General features: G+C 45.6%; 1 protein-coding gene across 1 annotated transcript in view; it reads left to right on the top strand.

The window, feature by feature from the left end:
* The window catches only part of LOC110525948 (lipoxygenase homology domain-containing protein 1), a 40,925-nt gene extending 22,582 nt beyond the window's left edge, over positions 1 to 18,343 (top strand). Inside the window, exons 26-45 of the mRNA XM_036980101.1 lie at positions 3,944 to 4,092; positions 4,264 to 4,368; positions 4,574 to 4,702; positions 4,826 to 4,990; positions 5,280 to 5,461; positions 7,181 to 7,297; positions 7,564 to 7,726; positions 7,827 to 7,981; positions 9,561 to 9,773; positions 9,920 to 10,037; positions 10,130 to 10,338; positions 10,555 to 10,740; positions 10,926 to 11,053; positions 12,230 to 12,347; positions 14,977 to 15,154; positions 15,284 to 15,469; positions 15,709 to 15,879; positions 16,170 to 16,308; positions 16,536 to 16,691; positions 16,784 to 18,343. Of these exons, the coding sequence (XP_036835996.1) occupies positions 3,944 to 4,092; positions 4,264 to 4,368; positions 4,574 to 4,702; positions 4,826 to 4,990; positions 5,280 to 5,461; positions 7,181 to 7,297; positions 7,564 to 7,726; positions 7,827 to 7,981; positions 9,561 to 9,773; positions 9,920 to 10,037; positions 10,130 to 10,338; positions 10,555 to 10,740; positions 10,926 to 11,053; positions 12,230 to 12,347; positions 14,977 to 15,154; positions 15,284 to 15,469; positions 15,709 to 15,879; positions 16,170 to 16,308; positions 16,536 to 16,691; positions 16,784 to 17,264 (3,448 nt within the window). The 3' untranslated portion in view covers positions 17,265 to 18,343. The remainder of the gene's footprint in view (positions 1 to 3,943; positions 4,093 to 4,263; positions 4,369 to 4,573; positions 4,703 to 4,825; positions 4,991 to 5,279; positions 5,462 to 7,180; positions 7,298 to 7,563; positions 7,727 to 7,826; positions 7,982 to 9,560; positions 9,774 to 9,919; positions 10,038 to 10,129; positions 10,339 to 10,554; positions 10,741 to 10,925; positions 11,054 to 12,229; positions 12,348 to 14,976; positions 15,155 to 15,283; positions 15,470 to 15,708; positions 15,880 to 16,169; positions 16,309 to 16,535; positions 16,692 to 16,783) is intronic.
* The last annotated feature ends 135 nt before the right edge of the window (positions 18,344 to 18,478 follow it).

Here is an 18,478-nt window from a genome sequence, read left to right as displayed (position 1 = left end):
CACGGTGGCCTACCCCATGAAGAAAACCCTGCGGCTGGAGATCTCCTCACTCCTGGACAAGGGTGCCATCCGCATGATCGAGACATCAGAACGGCTAGGTGGGCTCTACTCCAATTATTTTGCGGTCCCAAAAAGAGACGAAGGGTTGCAAGCGTTTCTGGACATCCGCAACCTCGATGGGTACTTGAAGGTACTGAGGTTCTACATGCTGTCCCCAGCCCACGTGTTGCAGGCCGTGTCCAGGGACCGGTGGTTTGTGACGCTGCACCTGAGGGTTGCGTACTTCCATGTTCCTGTTCACCCAGCTCATTGGGAGTACCTCCGATTCACTTTCAAAGGGACGGCTTATTAATTAATGGTTCTTCCCTTCGGCCTCTCCTTGGCACCCCGTACTTTCACAAAATGCATGGACGCTGTCCTGGCACCTCCCACGTCCAGAGGATTTGATGATCCTCAATTACCTGGACGATTGGCTGATTTGTGCTCCGACCAGGACCCAGGTCCTGTCAGACAGAGACATGCTCCTAACCCACATCAACCACTTTCGGCAGGGGCGGGTGGTATCCGCCCTGACCTGACAACACCTGTTGGGCTTTCTCCATCTCCGGCCTCTTCAACGGTGGTTCAACTCCCACCGGTTGCACCCGAATGCGCCACCGTCACCGCCAGCTATGGGTGACCTCACAGTGCCTCAGGGCATTGTTGAGGTGGCTCTGTCGCTCCTTTCTCTCAGGTGGGGTGGAGATGCAGAGGATGTGCCGCCGGGAACTGGTCAGCACACACGTCTCCCAGATTGACTGGGGGGGTGTGACCAAGGGCAGGTCGGCCAGCGGCTGTTGGCTACCCCCTTGGAGCGGCAGGCACATCATCTGAAGGGAAGACATGTCCTGGTGAGATCAGACAACACCACAGTGGTGGCTTACATCAACCATCAGGGTGGACTTATGGCATGGGAGCTTCTTCTCTGGGCTCAGGGACATCTAGTGTCTCGCACGTACCTGGCATCCTGAATGTGTCAGCAGATATGCTCTTGAGGGAGTGCCCGCCACCTTGGGGCTGGGGCCTACATCCCCAGGTGGTGCAGCACCTGTGGGACAAGATCGGGAGGGCGCAGGAGGACCTGTTTGCCTCCCTGGACAATGCACACTCCATGTTAGAGCCACCAGGGCCGCTGAGCTTGGATGTTCTGGCTCACGATTGGCCAGGGCTGGAGCTTTAGGCATTCCCCCTTTTCCCCTGATCCAGGCTGTGCTGGACAGGACCAGGATGGGTGAGCATCGTCTGCTGCTGGTGGCTCCATAGTTGCCCAGACAACCCTGGTTTAGCCTTCTTCTGTCCTTGTTGTCTGTGACACCTTGGCAACTGCCCCTGAGACCCGACCGGACCTGTTTCAGTCCGGGGGAACTCTGTGGCATCCGAGACCGCACCGCCTCAGTCTGTGGGCTCGGCCACTGAACGGCACCAATGGTCCATGTTAGGACTACAGGAGGGCGTAATGAACACCATGCAGAGGGTACAGGCTACAACCGTGGCATACCAGTTGCGCTGGCGTTTGTTCTGCTCTTGGTGCACTGGTATTGAGGTTGTGCCCGAGTCATGCGGGGTGCAGTATGTCCTCCAATACCTGCTGTCTCGCTTGGATGAGGGCTTGGCAACCTCTACACTGAAGGGTATTTGGCCGCTATACCTGGATGGATAGACAGGCTTATTGGGGTGCCATCCCTTGACCTCCAGGTTTATGAAGGGGGTTTGCTCCCTCAAACACCTCTCTATGAAGGTGGCTTTCTTGGTAGCGATTACTTCCATGAAGAAGGTGGGAGGAGTATATCTCTCCACCCAATCCTTCATTCTTTCCAAAGGTTCTGTCAGACAGGCATGTGAACATCCCTTTTATCCTGTCTGCTTACGACCCCCCGGCAGTGGCGGGGGAGTCTGGGCCTTCCTCCGGCATGCTGTGCCCTGTGCGGGCACTGGCTGCCTATGCGGAGCGGACACGGTCAGTGAGAACAACAGGCCAGCTCTTTGTCTACTATGGTGAGCGAGCCCTGTGGGCTGGGCTATCAAAGCAGAGGCTCTCTCACTGGATCGTGGACACAATTACGACAGCATACTGCTTGGCTGGCAGGCCAGTGCTGGGATCTGTTGTGGCACATTCAACACGAGGTGTGGCTGCGTCTTGGGCTCTACTGAGAGGAGTGCCCCGCGCTGACTTCTGTGCTACGGCCAGCTGGGCTTCCTCTTGCACCTTTGCTAGGTACTTTCGGGTAAATGTGGCACCTCCCTCAGTGGTTGGTTCAGCGGTCCTGGGCGTTGCCTCCCCTTCCGGGGACTGTGCCGGGATCCCCTTTCCACATTGACGGCCCCTGCGTCTCGGTCCCGCGATGGGTGGCCAGGTCCCTCTACCACCGATTAAATCTGGTACAGATATAACAATATATCGGAGTCATCCAATATAGTGAAACATAACAAAGGTTACGTATGTAACCACGGTTATGTGAGCTATATGGATCACTCAAATCCTCTACGGTGCTGAGGCGCCTCAAAAATTATGTTGAGAACGTGTGTCGCGGCCATGGGGTCTATATATAGGGGCGGACCCCAGCCGTGACACAGGTCTTCACGGGAGTAAATCTGTAAATCCTCACCTTGGATGTATCCCTCCGCTGCGGAATGATACCAATATATTGGAGTGATCCATATAGCTCACATAACCGTGGTTACATACGTAACCTTCGTCTCTTCCCATCAAAACAGTCCCTCTTAGCGTCGCTGCCCCCATAGGCACAGGCACTACAATATTGAGCTTGGCCACTAACCGCCTGTAGACATCGATACGCCTGTTTTTCTTATCTGGCGAAGATGCTCTGCTAGGGCGTTGGAGAGCCTTGAGCCTAGGGCTTCCTCGTCCCCTTCTTCCTTGTCTGGGAAGAGACGGCTAATGCTGTAGCCATTTTTCTCATCTTAAACGAGCTGCTAGATCGTCAAACAGCAGCTGAAGGTCTGCGGGGAAACCATCATTACCTCTGCCCAGAAGTGATGGAATTGGGGTTGTGGGGCCGCCTCCTTGCTGTGAGGGGTCTCGTGGAGGGCCTGCTCTGTGTAGTCTCCATTTGAGGCCGGTTCTCGGCCACTCCCTACAATGCACGAAGGACTCAGGTTCATCCCCAAGCAGTCGATACGCGAGGAGTGTGTATCCTTGGCTACTATCATGTCCCCACATGGACACAGGTGTGTGGGTGCTGGGGCAGGAGCCCTGCTCGGTTCACCCTGTGAAGCGGTTGCGGGTTCCTTGCCACGAGAAGAACACAAAGGTTGTGTACTCGGGCAAATCATAAGCTAGCTAGCGTACGCCTCGTGGTTAATAGCCTAGCTAGTTAGCACAATGTTAGCCAAAGAAAAGTGTTGTGCAACATAGTCCTTTGGCGAACAAAGAGCCTGTCTTGAATGTCCAGCTGTGAAGCGTGGTCGGTCGTTCTAGTCAAGGCTAAGAGTAAACGTAGGTTGAACTTAACCAGAGAGAAAGCTGACAATTATACTGTCTGAGCAGATAGGAAGAGCTAGTGGTGGTTAGCTAGCCGGGTTAGCTAAGCCTTGCTTTAAACAAGTCTCAGTAGCTAGCCATGTGATGCTAGCTACAACCGAGCAGATTCAAACAGTTAAACAGCAAGACAGGGATCAAGTCGTGCTGAGGAGAGCTTAGAGAGTGTAGTGATCTTCACAAGGAAGAGAGTGAGAATGACCAGAGGGCGGGCACGTGGCCACTTATAATCAGAGAGGGGCCCTCATTGGCCAATCGACCTCTGTCTGTGAGAGATGTTGTGTGATTGGATTCTTCCGTAGGGAATTCGCTATGAAGCTATGAAGCGAATTCCCGTAAGAGACACCTCACTCTATCATAGAACTGGAGTTACGCAAGTAATGTTAAGTATCTGTCTTGACACAGGTACTACTTCCCATGTAACCGTTGGCTGGCGGTGGATGAGGATGATGGACAGATCGCCAGGGAGCTGGTGCCCGTGGATGAGGCCTTCATGAAGAGGGATGATGATGAGGAGGGGACAGGTGCAGCTACCCTGGGGCTTGAGCAGAAAGGTAAGAGCCTCGACCAGTGTGGGTGTTTTTGCTGTTAACAACTCCTCAGTGGTTAACACGAAAGTTGTTTTGATGATTCATATTATTAGTGTCTATAATAACTTTAATAACAGTATTATGAACAGTCAATAACAGATCGCTCTCTTGTTATGTTTGCTTGTTTTCTTACAGCTATGTCTACAACTCTAGCCCTGAAAATAAAGACAGGAGAGAAGAAACATGCTGGAACGGATGCCAATGTTTTTGCTATCATTTATGGAGAAAAAGATGATACAGGTGCTATGAAATACAGTACAAGCTCCATTATAGTGGCATTATAATGTGGGCCAGTGTTAATATTATTATTTTTAATCTTCATTTTTTTTGGGGGGGGGGGGGGGGCGGGGGGGGGGTTATAGCTTATTTAAATTCATATTTCAAAATGTAAACATGTTTGAACTACTAATATTCCTATCCCTAAACTCATGACTGTCTATTCCAGGGATAATCAACCTGAAGGCGTGTAAGACCCATAAGAACAAGTTTGAGCAGGGCATGGTGGATGAATTCACTGTGGAGGCTGTGGACCTGGGAGAGCTGGAAAAGCTACGCATCGGCCATGACAACTCAGGTGAGATCACGGGTTCATCCTTCCACTCATTTCCACCAATTAACAAAGTTGAAAAGAATACAAACATCCCCATTCTATGAAACCCCTGATCTCATGACCACTGTGTCTGTGTCTGGTGCCAAGGTGGCTCTCCTGGTTGGTTTCTGGACTGGGTGGAGATCGACGCCCCCTCTCAGGGCCAGCGACTCCGTTTCCCATGTGGCCGTTGGCTAGATAATGGAGAGGATGATGGGGCCATAGTGAGAGACCTGTACCCCAACGAGCTTCAGACTGAACTCTACATGCCATGTAAGTCATGCTCTTTAACATTTAAACAGGTATGGAGTATGATACTATGTTTTTACAACACTTTCCAAGGATCCTTACAATGTACTTTGCTGTCAAGAACTGTTTGCTTGGGTGTGCAGCCTGTTGTTCCAGTGCCAAGCACTAACTAACCTACAATATTCAACTAATCTTCTGTTCACCAGGAGGAGATGAATAAGCCCTATGCTCTGTAGCTGTGACACTTTAGGACTGGGGTTGGTGACTACTGATCTGTCATAGTGACATCAAACCATCTAATTTTGCTTTTCAGTTGTCCCCTATGAGATCAAGATGTACACAAGTGATGTGTTTGGTGCTGGGACAGATGCAGACGTGTTTATAGTTCTTTACGGCTGGAAGGGCCTCTGCACCCAGCAGAAACACCTGTGTGTCAACAAGCGAGAGAGAAGGCTGTTCTTCGAGAGAGGAGCTGAGGATATGTTTATCGTGGAGGTGTGTATGACTGTTCCTGTCTTAAACTATACAAATGATATACTTTTACATTTGAGAAGAGAAGTGTTTACATACAGTATATGCCAAGACTACAGAATGAAATGTAAAAGTGGATGGCATTTAATCTAATGTGCTGTATGATATCCAGTACCAGTCAAAAGTTTGGATACACCAACTCATTCAAGGGTTTTTCTTTATTTTTACTATTTTCTACATTGTAGAATAATAGTGAAGACATCAGAACTATGAAATAACACATATGGAATCATGTAGTAACCAAAAAAGTGTTAAACGAATCAAAATATATTTTAGATTTTAGATTCTTCAAAGTAGCCACCCTTTTCTGTGATGACAGCTTTGCGTGCGCTTGGCATTCTCTCAACCAACTTCACCTGGAATGCTTTTTCAACAGTCTTGAAGGAGCTGAGCACTTGTTGGCTGCTTTTCCTTCACTCTGCAGTCCAACTCATTCCAAACCATCTCAATTGGGTTGAGGTTGGGTGATTGTGAAGGCCAGGTCATCTTATGCAGCACTCCATCACTCTCCTTCTTGGTCAAATAGCCCTTACACAGCCTGGAGGTGTGTTGGGTCATTGTCCTGTTGGAAAACAAATTATAGTCCCATTGATCGCAAACCAGATGTGATGGCGTATTACTGCAGAATGCTGCAGTAGCCATGCTGGTTAAGTGTGCCTTCAATTCTAAATAAATCACAGACAGTGTCATCAGCAAAGCACCCCTACATCATCACACATCCTTCTCCATGCTTCACGGTGGGAACCACACATGCGGAGATCATCCGTTCACCTACTCTGCCTCTCACAAAGACACTACGGTTGGAACCAAAAATCTCACATTTGGACTCATCAGCCCAAAGGACATATTTCCACCAGGTCTAACATCCATTGCTCGTGTTTCTTGGCCCAAGAAAGTATCTTATTGTTATTGGTGTCCTTTAGTAGTGGTATCTTTGCAGCAGTTCAACTATGAAGGCCAGATTCACTTAGTTTTCTCTGAACAGTTGATGTTGAGATGTCTGTTACTTGAACTCTGTGAATTTTTTATTTGGGATGCAATTTCTGAGGCTGGTAACTCTAATGAACTTATCCTCTGCAGCAGAGGTAACTCTGGCTCTTCCAGTGGCGGTCCTCATGAGAGCCAGTTAGCGCTTGATGTTTTTTTGCGGCTGGACTTGAAGAAACTTTCTTCAAGAAAAGTTATTGAAATGTTCCACATTGACTGGCCTTAAAGTCTTAAAGTAATGATGGACTGTTTCTCTTTGCTTATTTGAGCTGTTCTTGCCATAATATGGACTTGGTCTTTTACCAAATAGGGTAATCTTCTGTATACCACTCCTACCTTGTCAAAACAACACTGATTGGCTCAAATGCATTAAGAAGGAAATAAATTCCACATGAACTTTTAATAAGGCAAACCTGTTAATTGAAATGCATTCCAGGTGACTACCTCATGAAGCTGGTTGAGATAATGCCAATCATGTGCAAAGTTGTCGTCAAGGCAAAGGGTGGCTACTTTGATATGAAATATCTTTTGATTTGTTTAACACTATTTTGGTTACTACATTATTCCATATGTGTTATTTAATAGTTTTGATGTCTTCACTATTATTCTACAATGTTGAAAATAGTGAAAATAAAGAAAAACCCTTGAATGAGTAGGTGTGTCCAAACTTTTGACTGGTACTATATGTGCCTGTAGTTGGAGGATGTGGGTGATGTCATTGAGAAGATCCGTATTGGTCACGACAACAGCGGGACCAACCCTGGCTGGCACCTTGACAGAGTGGAGATCAGACGCCTACTCAGGAAGGGAAAGGTACTGAAGAACTGCATCTCATTCCTTCTCCCCTGTCCTCATTCACTCATGAATGGGCAATGTCTTATTTAAAAAACGTTGTCCCCTTCACCCTGTTCACTCTCTCTGCTTCTCATCTCTGAGATGACAGAAGAGTGAGGTTTGAGCAAAAGCATCACCTACAGTAATCTTTACCCCATTGTGTTAATCTATTCAGTCGAATCGGATAATCAAAGTATAATTCATGAAACTAATCAAAAACCCTTCCAACATGGCTGCTCCCTCAGGGTTCGGAGACGACCATCTTACCGTGTGAGCGCTGGTTGGCCAAGTCAGAGGACGATGGGGAGACGGTGAGAGAGCTCGTTCCCTCTGATATTATCACAGAGAAACTGCTGAAGGAAGGAAAACTGAAACACACAGAGATGGAGGTGGAGGATGCCCTTGAAAGTAGGTCCCTAGCTTCCTATACATGGTCATATGAGAGATATCCTCCCTCCTGTTCTGTTACATTGAATTGACATTAATGACTGCCTTTAATGTTCTCCAGCTCACACCTATAAGGTGTCTGTGAGAACGGGTGACATGTACGGAGGAGGGACCGACGCCAAAGTGTTTCTCACCATCTACGGAGACCTGGGAGACACGGGGGAACGCAAACTCAGCAAGTCTGAGAGCAACAGCAACAAGTTTGAAAGAGGGGCGGTATGTGTGTTATTATTTGGTAACACTTTACATTAAGTTGCAAAGATACCATATATACTGAACAAAAATATGAACGCAACATGTAAAGTGTTGGACCCATGTTTCATGAGAAATAAAAGATCCCAGAATTTTTCCAAATGCACAAAAAGCTTATTTATCTCAAATGTTGTGCATAAATTTGTTTACATCCCTGTTAGTGAGCATTTCTCCTTGGCCAAGATAATCCATCCACCTGACAGGTGGGGCGGCAGGGAGGCCTAGTGGTTAGAGTGTTGGACTAGTAACCGAGCTGACAAGGTACAAGTCTGTCGTTCTGCCCCTGCCCCTGAACCCACTGTTCCTAGGCCGTCATTGCAAATAAGAATTTGTTCTTAACTGACTTGCCTAGTTAAATAAAGGTCAAATAAATAAAAATAATATAAATATCAAAGAGCTGATTAAACCTTGTGTTGGTGACAATAGAAGGCCACTCAGAAATGTGTCAAGTTTTGGGGGAGTGTGCAATTGGCATGGTGACTGCAGGAACGTCCACCAGAGCTGATAATTGAAATGTTCATTTCTCTACCATAAGCCGCCTCCAATGTCGTTTTAGAGAATTTGGCAGTACGTCCAACTGGCCTCACAACCGCAGACCACGTGTAACCACGTCAGTCAGCCCAGGACCTCCACATCCGGCTTCTTCACCTGCATTATTGTCTGAGACCACCCGGACAGCTGATGAAACTGGGGGTTTGCACAACCAAAGAATTTCTGCACAAACTGTCAGAAACCGTCTCAGGGAAGCTCATCTCTCCTCTCCTTGTTGGGCTCACCAGAGGCTTGACCTGACTGCAGTTCAGCATCATAAACGATTTCAGTGGGCAAATGGTCACCTTTGATGGCCACTGGCACGCTAGAGAAGTATGCTCTTCACGGATGAATCCCGGTTTCAACTGTACCAGGTAGATGTCAGCATGTACAGAATTCCTGGAAGCTGAAAATGTCCCAGTTCTTCCATGGCCTGCATACTCACCAGACATTTCGCACGTTGAGCATGTTTGGGATGCTCTGGATCGACGTGTACGACAGTGTGTTCCAGTTCCCAACAATATCCAGCAACTTCGCTCAGCCATTCAAGAGGAGGGGGACAACATTCCGAAGCCCACTATCAACAGCCTGATCAACTCTATGCAAAGGAGATGCATAAAGCAAATGATGGTCTCACCAGATACTGACTGGTTTCCTGATCCACGCCCCTACCTTTTTTTTAAAGATATCTGTAACCAACAAATGCATATCTTTATTTCCAGTCATTTGAAATCCATAGATTAGGGCATAATTCATGTATTTAAATTGATTGATTTCATTATGTCGACTGTAACTCAGTAAAATCTTGCATGTTCCGTTTATATTTTTGTTCAGTGTAGTTTACCATGTAGTTCCATGGGATACTAACACTGTCTATTAGGGGTAACTAATTAATGTAATGGAGGACTGGTCCCTGATTCCCTCAAGCCTCTCTCAGTCCATCGTAGTCCCTAAGAGCAGACCGGTTAATTTGACTTCACTGCATGGGGTCCTTTCTTCTTCTCTCTCCCAGGTGGATAAGTTCTCCATCGAGGCGGTGGATCTTGGCCAGGTGTTTAAGATCCGTATTCGCCACGACAACTCCGAATTTATGGGGTCAGACTGGTACCTGGACCAGGTAGAGGTGATGGACATGGAAACAGAGGAGGTATATATGTTCCTGTGTGAGCGTTGGCTTTCCAAGAAGAAGGAGGACAAACGCATCGAGAGAACCTTCTACATCAAGGTAACAGTAATAGTGTATATATTACAGATTTTTTCACACAAAGCCCCCCCAAAGCAATATCCAGAGCTTCTGGCATTGTTCTAGTCTCATCAGAACTGTTGGCATCATTGTGATGTTCTTTAGTGGATTGTTTTGGCACTTCCCAGGATTATGAGGGTGAGAGGAACGTTGATCCAAACAAGAAGAGCACCCAGGCCAAGACAGGGCTGGACAGGAATGCAAACAAGAAGAAGAAGAAAAAGGCGGTCGTAGAGGAAGGTCCAGGTAAGCGAGCACATTGTTTGCAACATTGCTTCATTAAACTCTGGGAGCATGTAAACACTGTGTGGGTGTTCTCTTTCCTTCCTGCTGGCCAGTCATCCCCTACCACTTCACTGTGTCTACTGCTATGGACCCTGACGCCAGCACCACAGCCAGGGTTTATGTCATCGTTATGGGACCCAATGACATTGAGACGGAGCGTCTGTGGCTGGACCTGCCTGAGGGGAAGAAGAGCTTCGCCGCAGGGACCATGGAGAACTTCCAGTGTTACGGAACTGACGTGGGAGAGATCAAGAGGGTGGAGGTAAGGATGAGGACGCTACTCACTAGGCTTGTCATGCTAGAATGGAAGCTGTTCATTACCCATGTAGGGTTAGGATTAAGCTAAGAATAAGGCTGATATTTGGTTATTTGATTTTAATAGGTTACCAGCTTTTGTGGTTGCCTCTACCTCTCTCTCTTCCTCGCTTCCTATATTTATCTCTTTCTCTCCCTCTTGCTCTTTCTCTCCCCCTTCCAGCTGGGTCATAATGGGGCAACCCCAGAGAGCTGCTGGTTGGTGGACGAGCTGTCGGTTGCTGTGCCGACCAAAGGCATCAAGTACATCTTCCAGTGTAAGTGCTGGTTAGCCAAGGACAGAGGCGACGGTCTCACCGGCAGACTGTTCAACGTACTAGATGCCAACAGTATCAATATCGTCCGGAAGGTAAGTTTGTTGGGACAATAACACACTGAATACCGCTATGTGACAGAGAGGTGTTTTCAATGTGATTGGATGTTTATATACATACCTGTGCTTGGGATGCTCATTCGTGGTGAGGGCTTCCTTGAAAGAGATTCTGCTATCTCAATGGGGCTTAAATACAGGACACATGTATGTTTCCCCTCCAGATCATCTATGTGGCCACGGTCATCACAGGCGACACCCAGGATGCAGGGACGGACACCAACATCTTCCTGTCTGTGTTTGGAGCCAATGGGAGCACAGAGGAGATGCTGCTGCCCAAGAATGAGGACAGGTGACATCACACTGTCATTCAATAGAGTGACTCTAGTGTTGACTGGGTTGACTTGTATAGGGCTGTACCAACATTAGGGGGACAACATCGGGGGATGTCCATGTGATGATATTATGGGGTACCCTACCCTAGCCTGTTAAACTCTGAACAGTTGCTTTGGGCCATGTACTGGGCCGGCAAGTTTTTTCACCGGCTCACATGAAGGCCATAAATAATACGCTATGGTCATATTCATGGAGTATGCAATGTAGGTCAAGTCACCAAAAGTGCAAACATTTAGTATGCATGGAAAGGGTACACCCTGGTAGTCATTGTAAAGCAATGCATATGCTTCTCCATCCACATTTCCTTGTATGCATCCTCCACATGCGCCGTTGATCTAGCTCATCGTTTACAATAGGAAACGTGAATGGGAAAATACGTTTTAAGGTTCCTCACCTGTCTTAATTCAACAACACAAACTTGAAAGCCTTAATTGCTAAGGTCATTTTAAGATGTCAGGCTTGAAAATCCGTTCAGCCATTTTAGCACAGTGACTCACATTACCTAAACTAGACGCAACTGGTTTCAAGAGACGTCATGTGATCTCCTACTGCGATCTAGTGGACGAATTTGGAATCAGACAGGGGGTGTATTTACAGCAAAGATGGATAGAGACTTCAGCTCTCTCATAAGTATATCATTCCTATAAGACGATAAATGAAGGCACAAGCCCTGCACTTTTAAAATGGCTGTGTTCCTATGGGAGTTTGCGCATGTTTCGAGGCCAAAAGAACTGACAAATGTATATTCTTTATATTAAAAAAAATACTTCTGGAACAGTAATTGGTGACATGTTTTATTTCAAACCTAGACTTTCAAATCTCTTATTCTCCAACATGGGGACAATTGGGGGGCACTGTACAAAAAAACTGTACATTTCAGTAATTCTTTTGTCGCATTGTTTCTGACACTTTTATAAGAATCCCACAGTCCTTACCTTTCTAACAGTATGTGTTTGTAGGACTTATAGTTTTGAAACTGAAATGTACTTTGTGAGGGTAGTATACAGTATTATGCGTCATTTAGAAAATGCCACCAGAGGGGTTCAGAGTTTAAGAGGCAATTTTCTTCTTGGCCACGATTATTCGAACCATTGGAGCCCTTGTACTTATCTAGCCATGTCTTCCTCCACAGGTTTGAGAGAGGTCAAGAGGACACGTTTAACCTGGAGATAGATGACGTCGCTCCTCTGAAGAAGATCAGGGTTCGCATCGACGGCTCTGGGAGTCGCCCTGACTGGTTCCTCGACAGGGTTGGCACTCAAACTTACTGTGCTCATAGGGGCCGATTCAGACTTAGGAAATGTACGTCTTTCCTATATGTGCCTTTCCTACGCACTTCTCAGTATTTCGTATTAACACCTTATTCAGTCTTGTATCGCACTCTGCAGCTTTGGCTACCTTGCGCGCTCTGAATAAATTACATTAAACTGCTGAAAACCCTCCCACTTGCTGGTCAACAGAATTTCTCGTGAAGTTTTCATCTAATAGGGTTTTCAGTACATTTATCGTAAGCCATCCCTTTAAATACGGTGTACCTTTTAGTTTGAATTTTGTCAACAGACTAGAATATACTGAGAGAACGGGTTCAGAATATTAGGGATCAATGAAAGAAAGCCATCTAAATATATGCTTATTCATCTCCGTTTCAGCACCAATTGATAGATTTAAAAAAATACTCTGATCTTGTTGATCATTTAGGTTTAGGAAAGTATTTATGAATCATTAAGAAAACTGGTTTGTAGAGCCTTTAAGCACAAAAGAAAGAAAACGATGGTTTGCCACATTCAGTTCTTCAACCCATGATAATGTTGGAAGTTTAGTGTACATAGAATTATAATAGGGGAAATAGTGTAAAATAGTAGGCTAGACCATCATCTATTGCCTACACTAACCATTAATGCGCCAATGGGTCGGGTTCAAACTGTTACGGCTTGGTCTGCACTCCACTCCATAACGATTTAATTAGCCTACATGTGATCCTCAGCAAATAAAAGGTAAACGAAACAATGTAATTAAATGGAATGATAATATAGGCTAAAGCCTACCAACTGAAGGGAACCAACAGTAAATGGGTTGTTGAATATGTGTAGTTATTAGGCCTACTGAGAGTGGATCATATTTAACCTGATAGAAATAGGAAACAGATCGACACTGACAGTGGATCATATTTAACATGATAGAAATAGGAAACAGAGAAAGTCGGGGTAGCCTATAATTAAGACATTTGAGAGTGCCCATCCCTGCAAGTTAAAAGGCTGTACAATTTAAATTCTGCATAATGACACAACATTTCATAAACTTTACTGTGGGAAAGTCGATATGTTGCAATGCTTCAGTTTGCTGCCATATGACTGGTTGCACATTTGTCTCCTCCAGCGATTATACGGTAAAATCAATCAATCAAATATATTTATAAAGCCCTTTTTACATCAGCAGATGTCACAAAGTGCTTATACAGAAACCCAGCCTAAAACCCCAAACAGAAAGCAATGCAGATGTAGAAGCACGGTGGCTAGGAAAAACTCCCTGGAAAGGTTGGAATCTAGGAAGAAACCTAGAGAGGAACCATGCTCTGAGGGGTGGCCAGTCCTCTTCTGGCTGTGCCGGGTAGAGATTATACGAGTACATGGCCATTAAGGCCAGATCGTTCTTCAAGATGTCCAAACGTTCATAGATGACCAGCATGGTCAAATAATAATCACAGTGGTTGTAGAGGGTGCAACAAATAGATGTAAAACATGTGTAATTTATATTTACAATTCCCTTATCCAAACAGATTACTCATTTACCTGGATCTTATTAAGTTGTAATGCAGAATGGTTCGATTCCTTTTTTATTAACCCTTTTCTCTCCCCAATTTCATGGTGTCTAATTGGTAGTTACAGTCTTGTCCCATCGCTGCAACTCCTGTACAGACTCGGGAGACAATCAAGAGCCGTGCATCCTCCGAAACACGACCCAGCCATGCCGCACTGCTTCTTGACATAATGCCCGCTTAACCCGGAAGCCAGCCGCACCAATATGTCAGAGAATACACCACACACCTGGCAACCGTGTCAGCCCGCCACAGAAGTCCCGGCCAGCCAAACCCTCCCCTAACTCGGACGATGCTGGGCCAATTGTACGCCGCCCCATGGGTCTCCCGTCCCGGCCAGCTGGACTCGAACCAGGATCTCTAGTGGCACAGCTAGCACTGTGATGCGGTGCCTTAGACCACTGCGTCACTCAGGAGGCCCTCTGAATGGTTGGATTCCTATTTGGAAAAACAAAGTAGAATGCTTTTTCCACTTGGAATAGGCAGGTTCGTTAGACCTTGTTCATGGTTTCCTCACTCGTAAAGGTGGTGGAATTATTAGGGAAATTAAGACAAGGTCAGAAGGCATATCCGTAGACCAGCGTTTCTCAAACTCGGTCCTGGGGGCCCCAAGGTGTGCACGTTTTGTTTTTTGTCCTAGTACTACACAGCTGATTGAAATAATCAAAGCTTGATGATTAGTTTATTATTTGAATCAGCTGTGTAGAGCTAGGGCAAAAACCTAAACTCGTACCCCTTGGGATCCCGAGGACCGGGTTTGGGAAACGCTGCCATAGACATACTTCTGCCACACCTTCATTTATTTGATCTCCACCCCAAATGAGTAGCGGGTGAATAGCATCCTATTCTCATGCTTAAGATCAAGGTCAGAATATGCTTAGAGAGAAAAGAATTACGCTCCATTTACACGCGCTTAACTTGGGTCGGAGTTCCCCCATACTGTATTGTGTTTATTTCAGCCTTATCTCAAAACAGTTTCTGTAAATTACCCTGAGAGTCTGCTAATAGATTAAAATGTTCATATAAATGTATGGTATGTATGGCATACTGTACGTGTCCTCTAGATCGTGATGCATAACCTGACTACAGAGGAGGTGTCTGTGTTTACCAATGAGAACTGGCTGTCGAAGACCAAAGGGCCCAAAAGGACTAAGATCTGTGAGCTGGCAGCGGTGGTGGATGAGGAGGAGATGGTGGAGAGGACCACCTACATCATCCAGGTCCAGACCAGTGACATCGGAGGTGGGTCACAACAGCTCCACATGAGAACAAAATTCCACATGGGAAAAACTCCTGCACCCACTAGGCACCCCCTAGTTCTACCTTTTTTTTCTCACCATCTTTAATATCCCTTTTCCCCCTCTCTTCCAGGCGCGGGCACTGATGCCAACGTGTTCCTGATAGTGTTTGGTGAGAACGGAGACACTGGTACGCTGGCACTAAAGGAGGGAGGTAGCAGAAACAAGTTTGAGCGGAAGTCAAAAGATGTGTTCCGCTTCCCAGACATCCTCAGCCTGGGAGAGCTTTCCAAGATCCGCGTATGGCACGACAACAAGGGTGAGGAACAGGTCTTCATGTGCCATGCCACATAGTTTTATCACAAACGGTGATGGCGGTGGCCAAACGGACTGAAACAGGACACAGGAGAGCTTTCTTTCTCACTTTTGATTGATAGATTTCTTGGCATCTAAAGTTCTGTACACGGGATTTACAGCAAGGGAAAACTAAACTAAGTCTTGAAGTGGCTGATTGGAATAGAGGCAAGAATATAAGCCATAAACCTGTGTTTCTCTCAGGTCCTGCTCCGGGTTGGCACCTGGAGTACATTGATGTGAAAGATGAGACCATGGACCAGAATTTCCGTTTCCCATGTGGCCGCTGGCTGGCCAAGAATGTGGACAACGGGCAGATCATGACAGAGCTGGCCTGTGCCAACAACGACATCCTAGACTTCAGTGACAAGACCAGTGAGTTCACCTCTGACCCTGATGTAGACTAGTGAGCCATGATAAGTGGATGGCCGCTCTATTAGATTTACCATTTGGAATGTTCGGTTAATTGAGACTCCATATAAATGAATATCAACATATAAGTGAATGTAGTCTACCAGATCAGTTTACATTTCCTTTGAATCCCTACACCTAACATCTAGGCTAGGGATTGTAGATCTATTATTATATTTTACATGGCAGGCACATATGTTATGAATAAATTCAGTTAGAATTTAAGAGGTTGCATTTTTTTATTCTTTCTCCAGAATATGAAATTGCCACAACAACAGCTAACACTGATGACGCAGACACCAAGGAGAATGTGTGGATCGTGCTGGAAGGAAAGAGGGGACGTTCAAAGGAGTTTGTGCTAGAGAATAGTTCAAAGAAAAAGAGGTTCCTTTGGTAGGTTCTCAAAGAAACACTTCAAGCCATTCTCTTGTTATTGGTTCCCCTAAAGAATCTTCTCTTCTCTTTCAAGTGCTCTGGCGTTCTACCTTTTCTCTTTATCTTACTGTTTTCAGCAGGCCATTAATTTCAGGACAGTGAAGTTCATACTGTGCTTAGAAGAACAATTATTTTTACAGATATCAAAGAAGGGAGAGTAAAATCCTGTGGATGTCTCTTTTCAGTGGAGCCACAGACACATTTGAGTTTTCCTCCAAGCATGTGGGTGAGATAGCTGGCATCTGTGTGGGGCACACGACTAAAGACAGCAAAAAGGTGAAGGGTGAGTCCTTCTGGCACGTCCTGGAAGTTGTGGTGACAGAGAAGGGACTTGGAAACAAGTGAGTGAAAACTTCTGGGAAACAAAGACAGGTCTTTTTCCTCGTCGTGTCTATACTCATGTCATTATGCTTCTCTTTCTGTTCCTGTCCAGGTATTTATTCCACTGTGATGCCCAGATCCCTCTAGCAGCCAAACGGGACAAGTTTCTGACCTTTGAATGCTTTAAGACCATTGAGAGCTTTGCCAGCAAGGTCCGCAGCCTCGTGCCCGTCAAATACGAGATAATCGTCATCACCGGCGACGTCAAAAGGGCCGGAACTGACTCTAACGTTTACATCACCATATATGGCTCCAATGGGGATTCTGGAAAGCGTTCCTTAAAGCAGAAGTTCCGAAACCTTTTTGAGCGGGGACAAACAGATCATTTTATTCTGGAGATGTTGGATTTAGGGGAGCTACTGAGGGTCAAAGTTGAGCATGATGGCTCAAGCCACAACTCTGGTTGGTACCTGGAGTGTGTAGAGGTTACCAACACAGCCAACTCGGTCACCACTATCTTCCTGTGTGGGAAGTGGTTGGATCCTCAGAAGGCAGATGGGCAGATACAAAGAGTGCTCTACCCCAAATACTGACAATCTGTATCCATGTTAACCCTTAGTAGTCTAAGTCGGGGGGGGGGGGGGCTTACTGCTATTAGTCAATAGATTCATACCTGGAAAAAAATAAATCAAAATTAAGTTTGTTTTAAAGTGGCTGTCCTATATCTGAAAGATGTAAGAAAGATCAGGATTTTTTTATATTTTTTAAATGTACCCATATTTAACCTCCCCCCTTTTTTTTTAACACTAAACTACTTCCAAATATACTGTTCCATTAATTGGTTTAACTGGTACTGGGCTACCTTCAGACGAGTCTTGTGATGCTTGTGGGCGTCCTAGCCAAACTGTTCAGACGATACAGACAGAAGTTGGCAGATCGGTGGTACCGACTTTAGACAAGTCACGTGACCGTTGTGTTCGTGAGAGTCTCATCTTTCCATAGAGTGGTCATATTAGTTTGGATGCCAAACCATTCGGATGCTACAAAGGTTTTTGTGAGAGGACCGATTTTCGAGATGTCTCATGGTCTGACAAGCACAGCTGTAGCTCGGCCATCCCGCAGATGCGGAAAGTCGCCATTGTAGGAGGCGGTAGATTATCAGCTCATGCAAAAAACATATCTCTAGTTTAAACAGACATATTTTTATGGGGATTTGTTTATTATGTTATGCTAATTAGATTTCCCATGGAGGCGCGGACGTTGACTCTAGAGTAACCTCTACGGGATCGTTGTCGCTCCACCGGGACGGTTGCGTTAACGTGCGCTAATGTGATTAGCATGACTTTGTAAGTAACAAGAAAATGTCTCAGGACATAGACATGTCTTATATGGGCAGAAAGCTTAAATTCTTGTTAATCTAACTGCACTGTCCAATTTACAGTAGCTATTACAGTGACAAAATACCATGCTATTGTTTTAGGAGTGCACAACTACAAAACTTTTATCACGGCAACTGGTTTGATACATTCACCTCTGAAGGTAAATAATGTACTTACATTCAGTAATCTTGCTCTGATTTGTCATCCTGGGGGACCCAGAGATAAAATGTAGCATAGTTTTGTCTGATAAAACCAATTTTTATATTAAAATGTAGGAACTTCTAAAGTTTGAACCCCTTCTGTTTCTGATTTATTATGGCCTTTCTATTGCATTTCAAAGATAATGAAAAAAAAAAAAAATGAACGTGTTTTTTTGTTTGCATTATCTTTTACCAGATCTAATGTGTTATATTATCCTACATTAATTT

The sequence above is a fragment of the Oncorhynchus mykiss genome, chromosome 6 (genome assembly GCF_013265735.2).
Source record: "Oncorhynchus mykiss isolate Arlee chromosome 6, USDA_OmykA_1.1, whole genome shotgun sequence".
NCBI lineage: Eukaryota > Metazoa > Chordata > Actinopteri > Salmoniformes > Salmonidae > Oncorhynchus > Oncorhynchus mykiss.
Note: the sequence above shows the minus strand (reverse complement) of the source record. Positions and strands in the feature narration are given on the sequence as shown.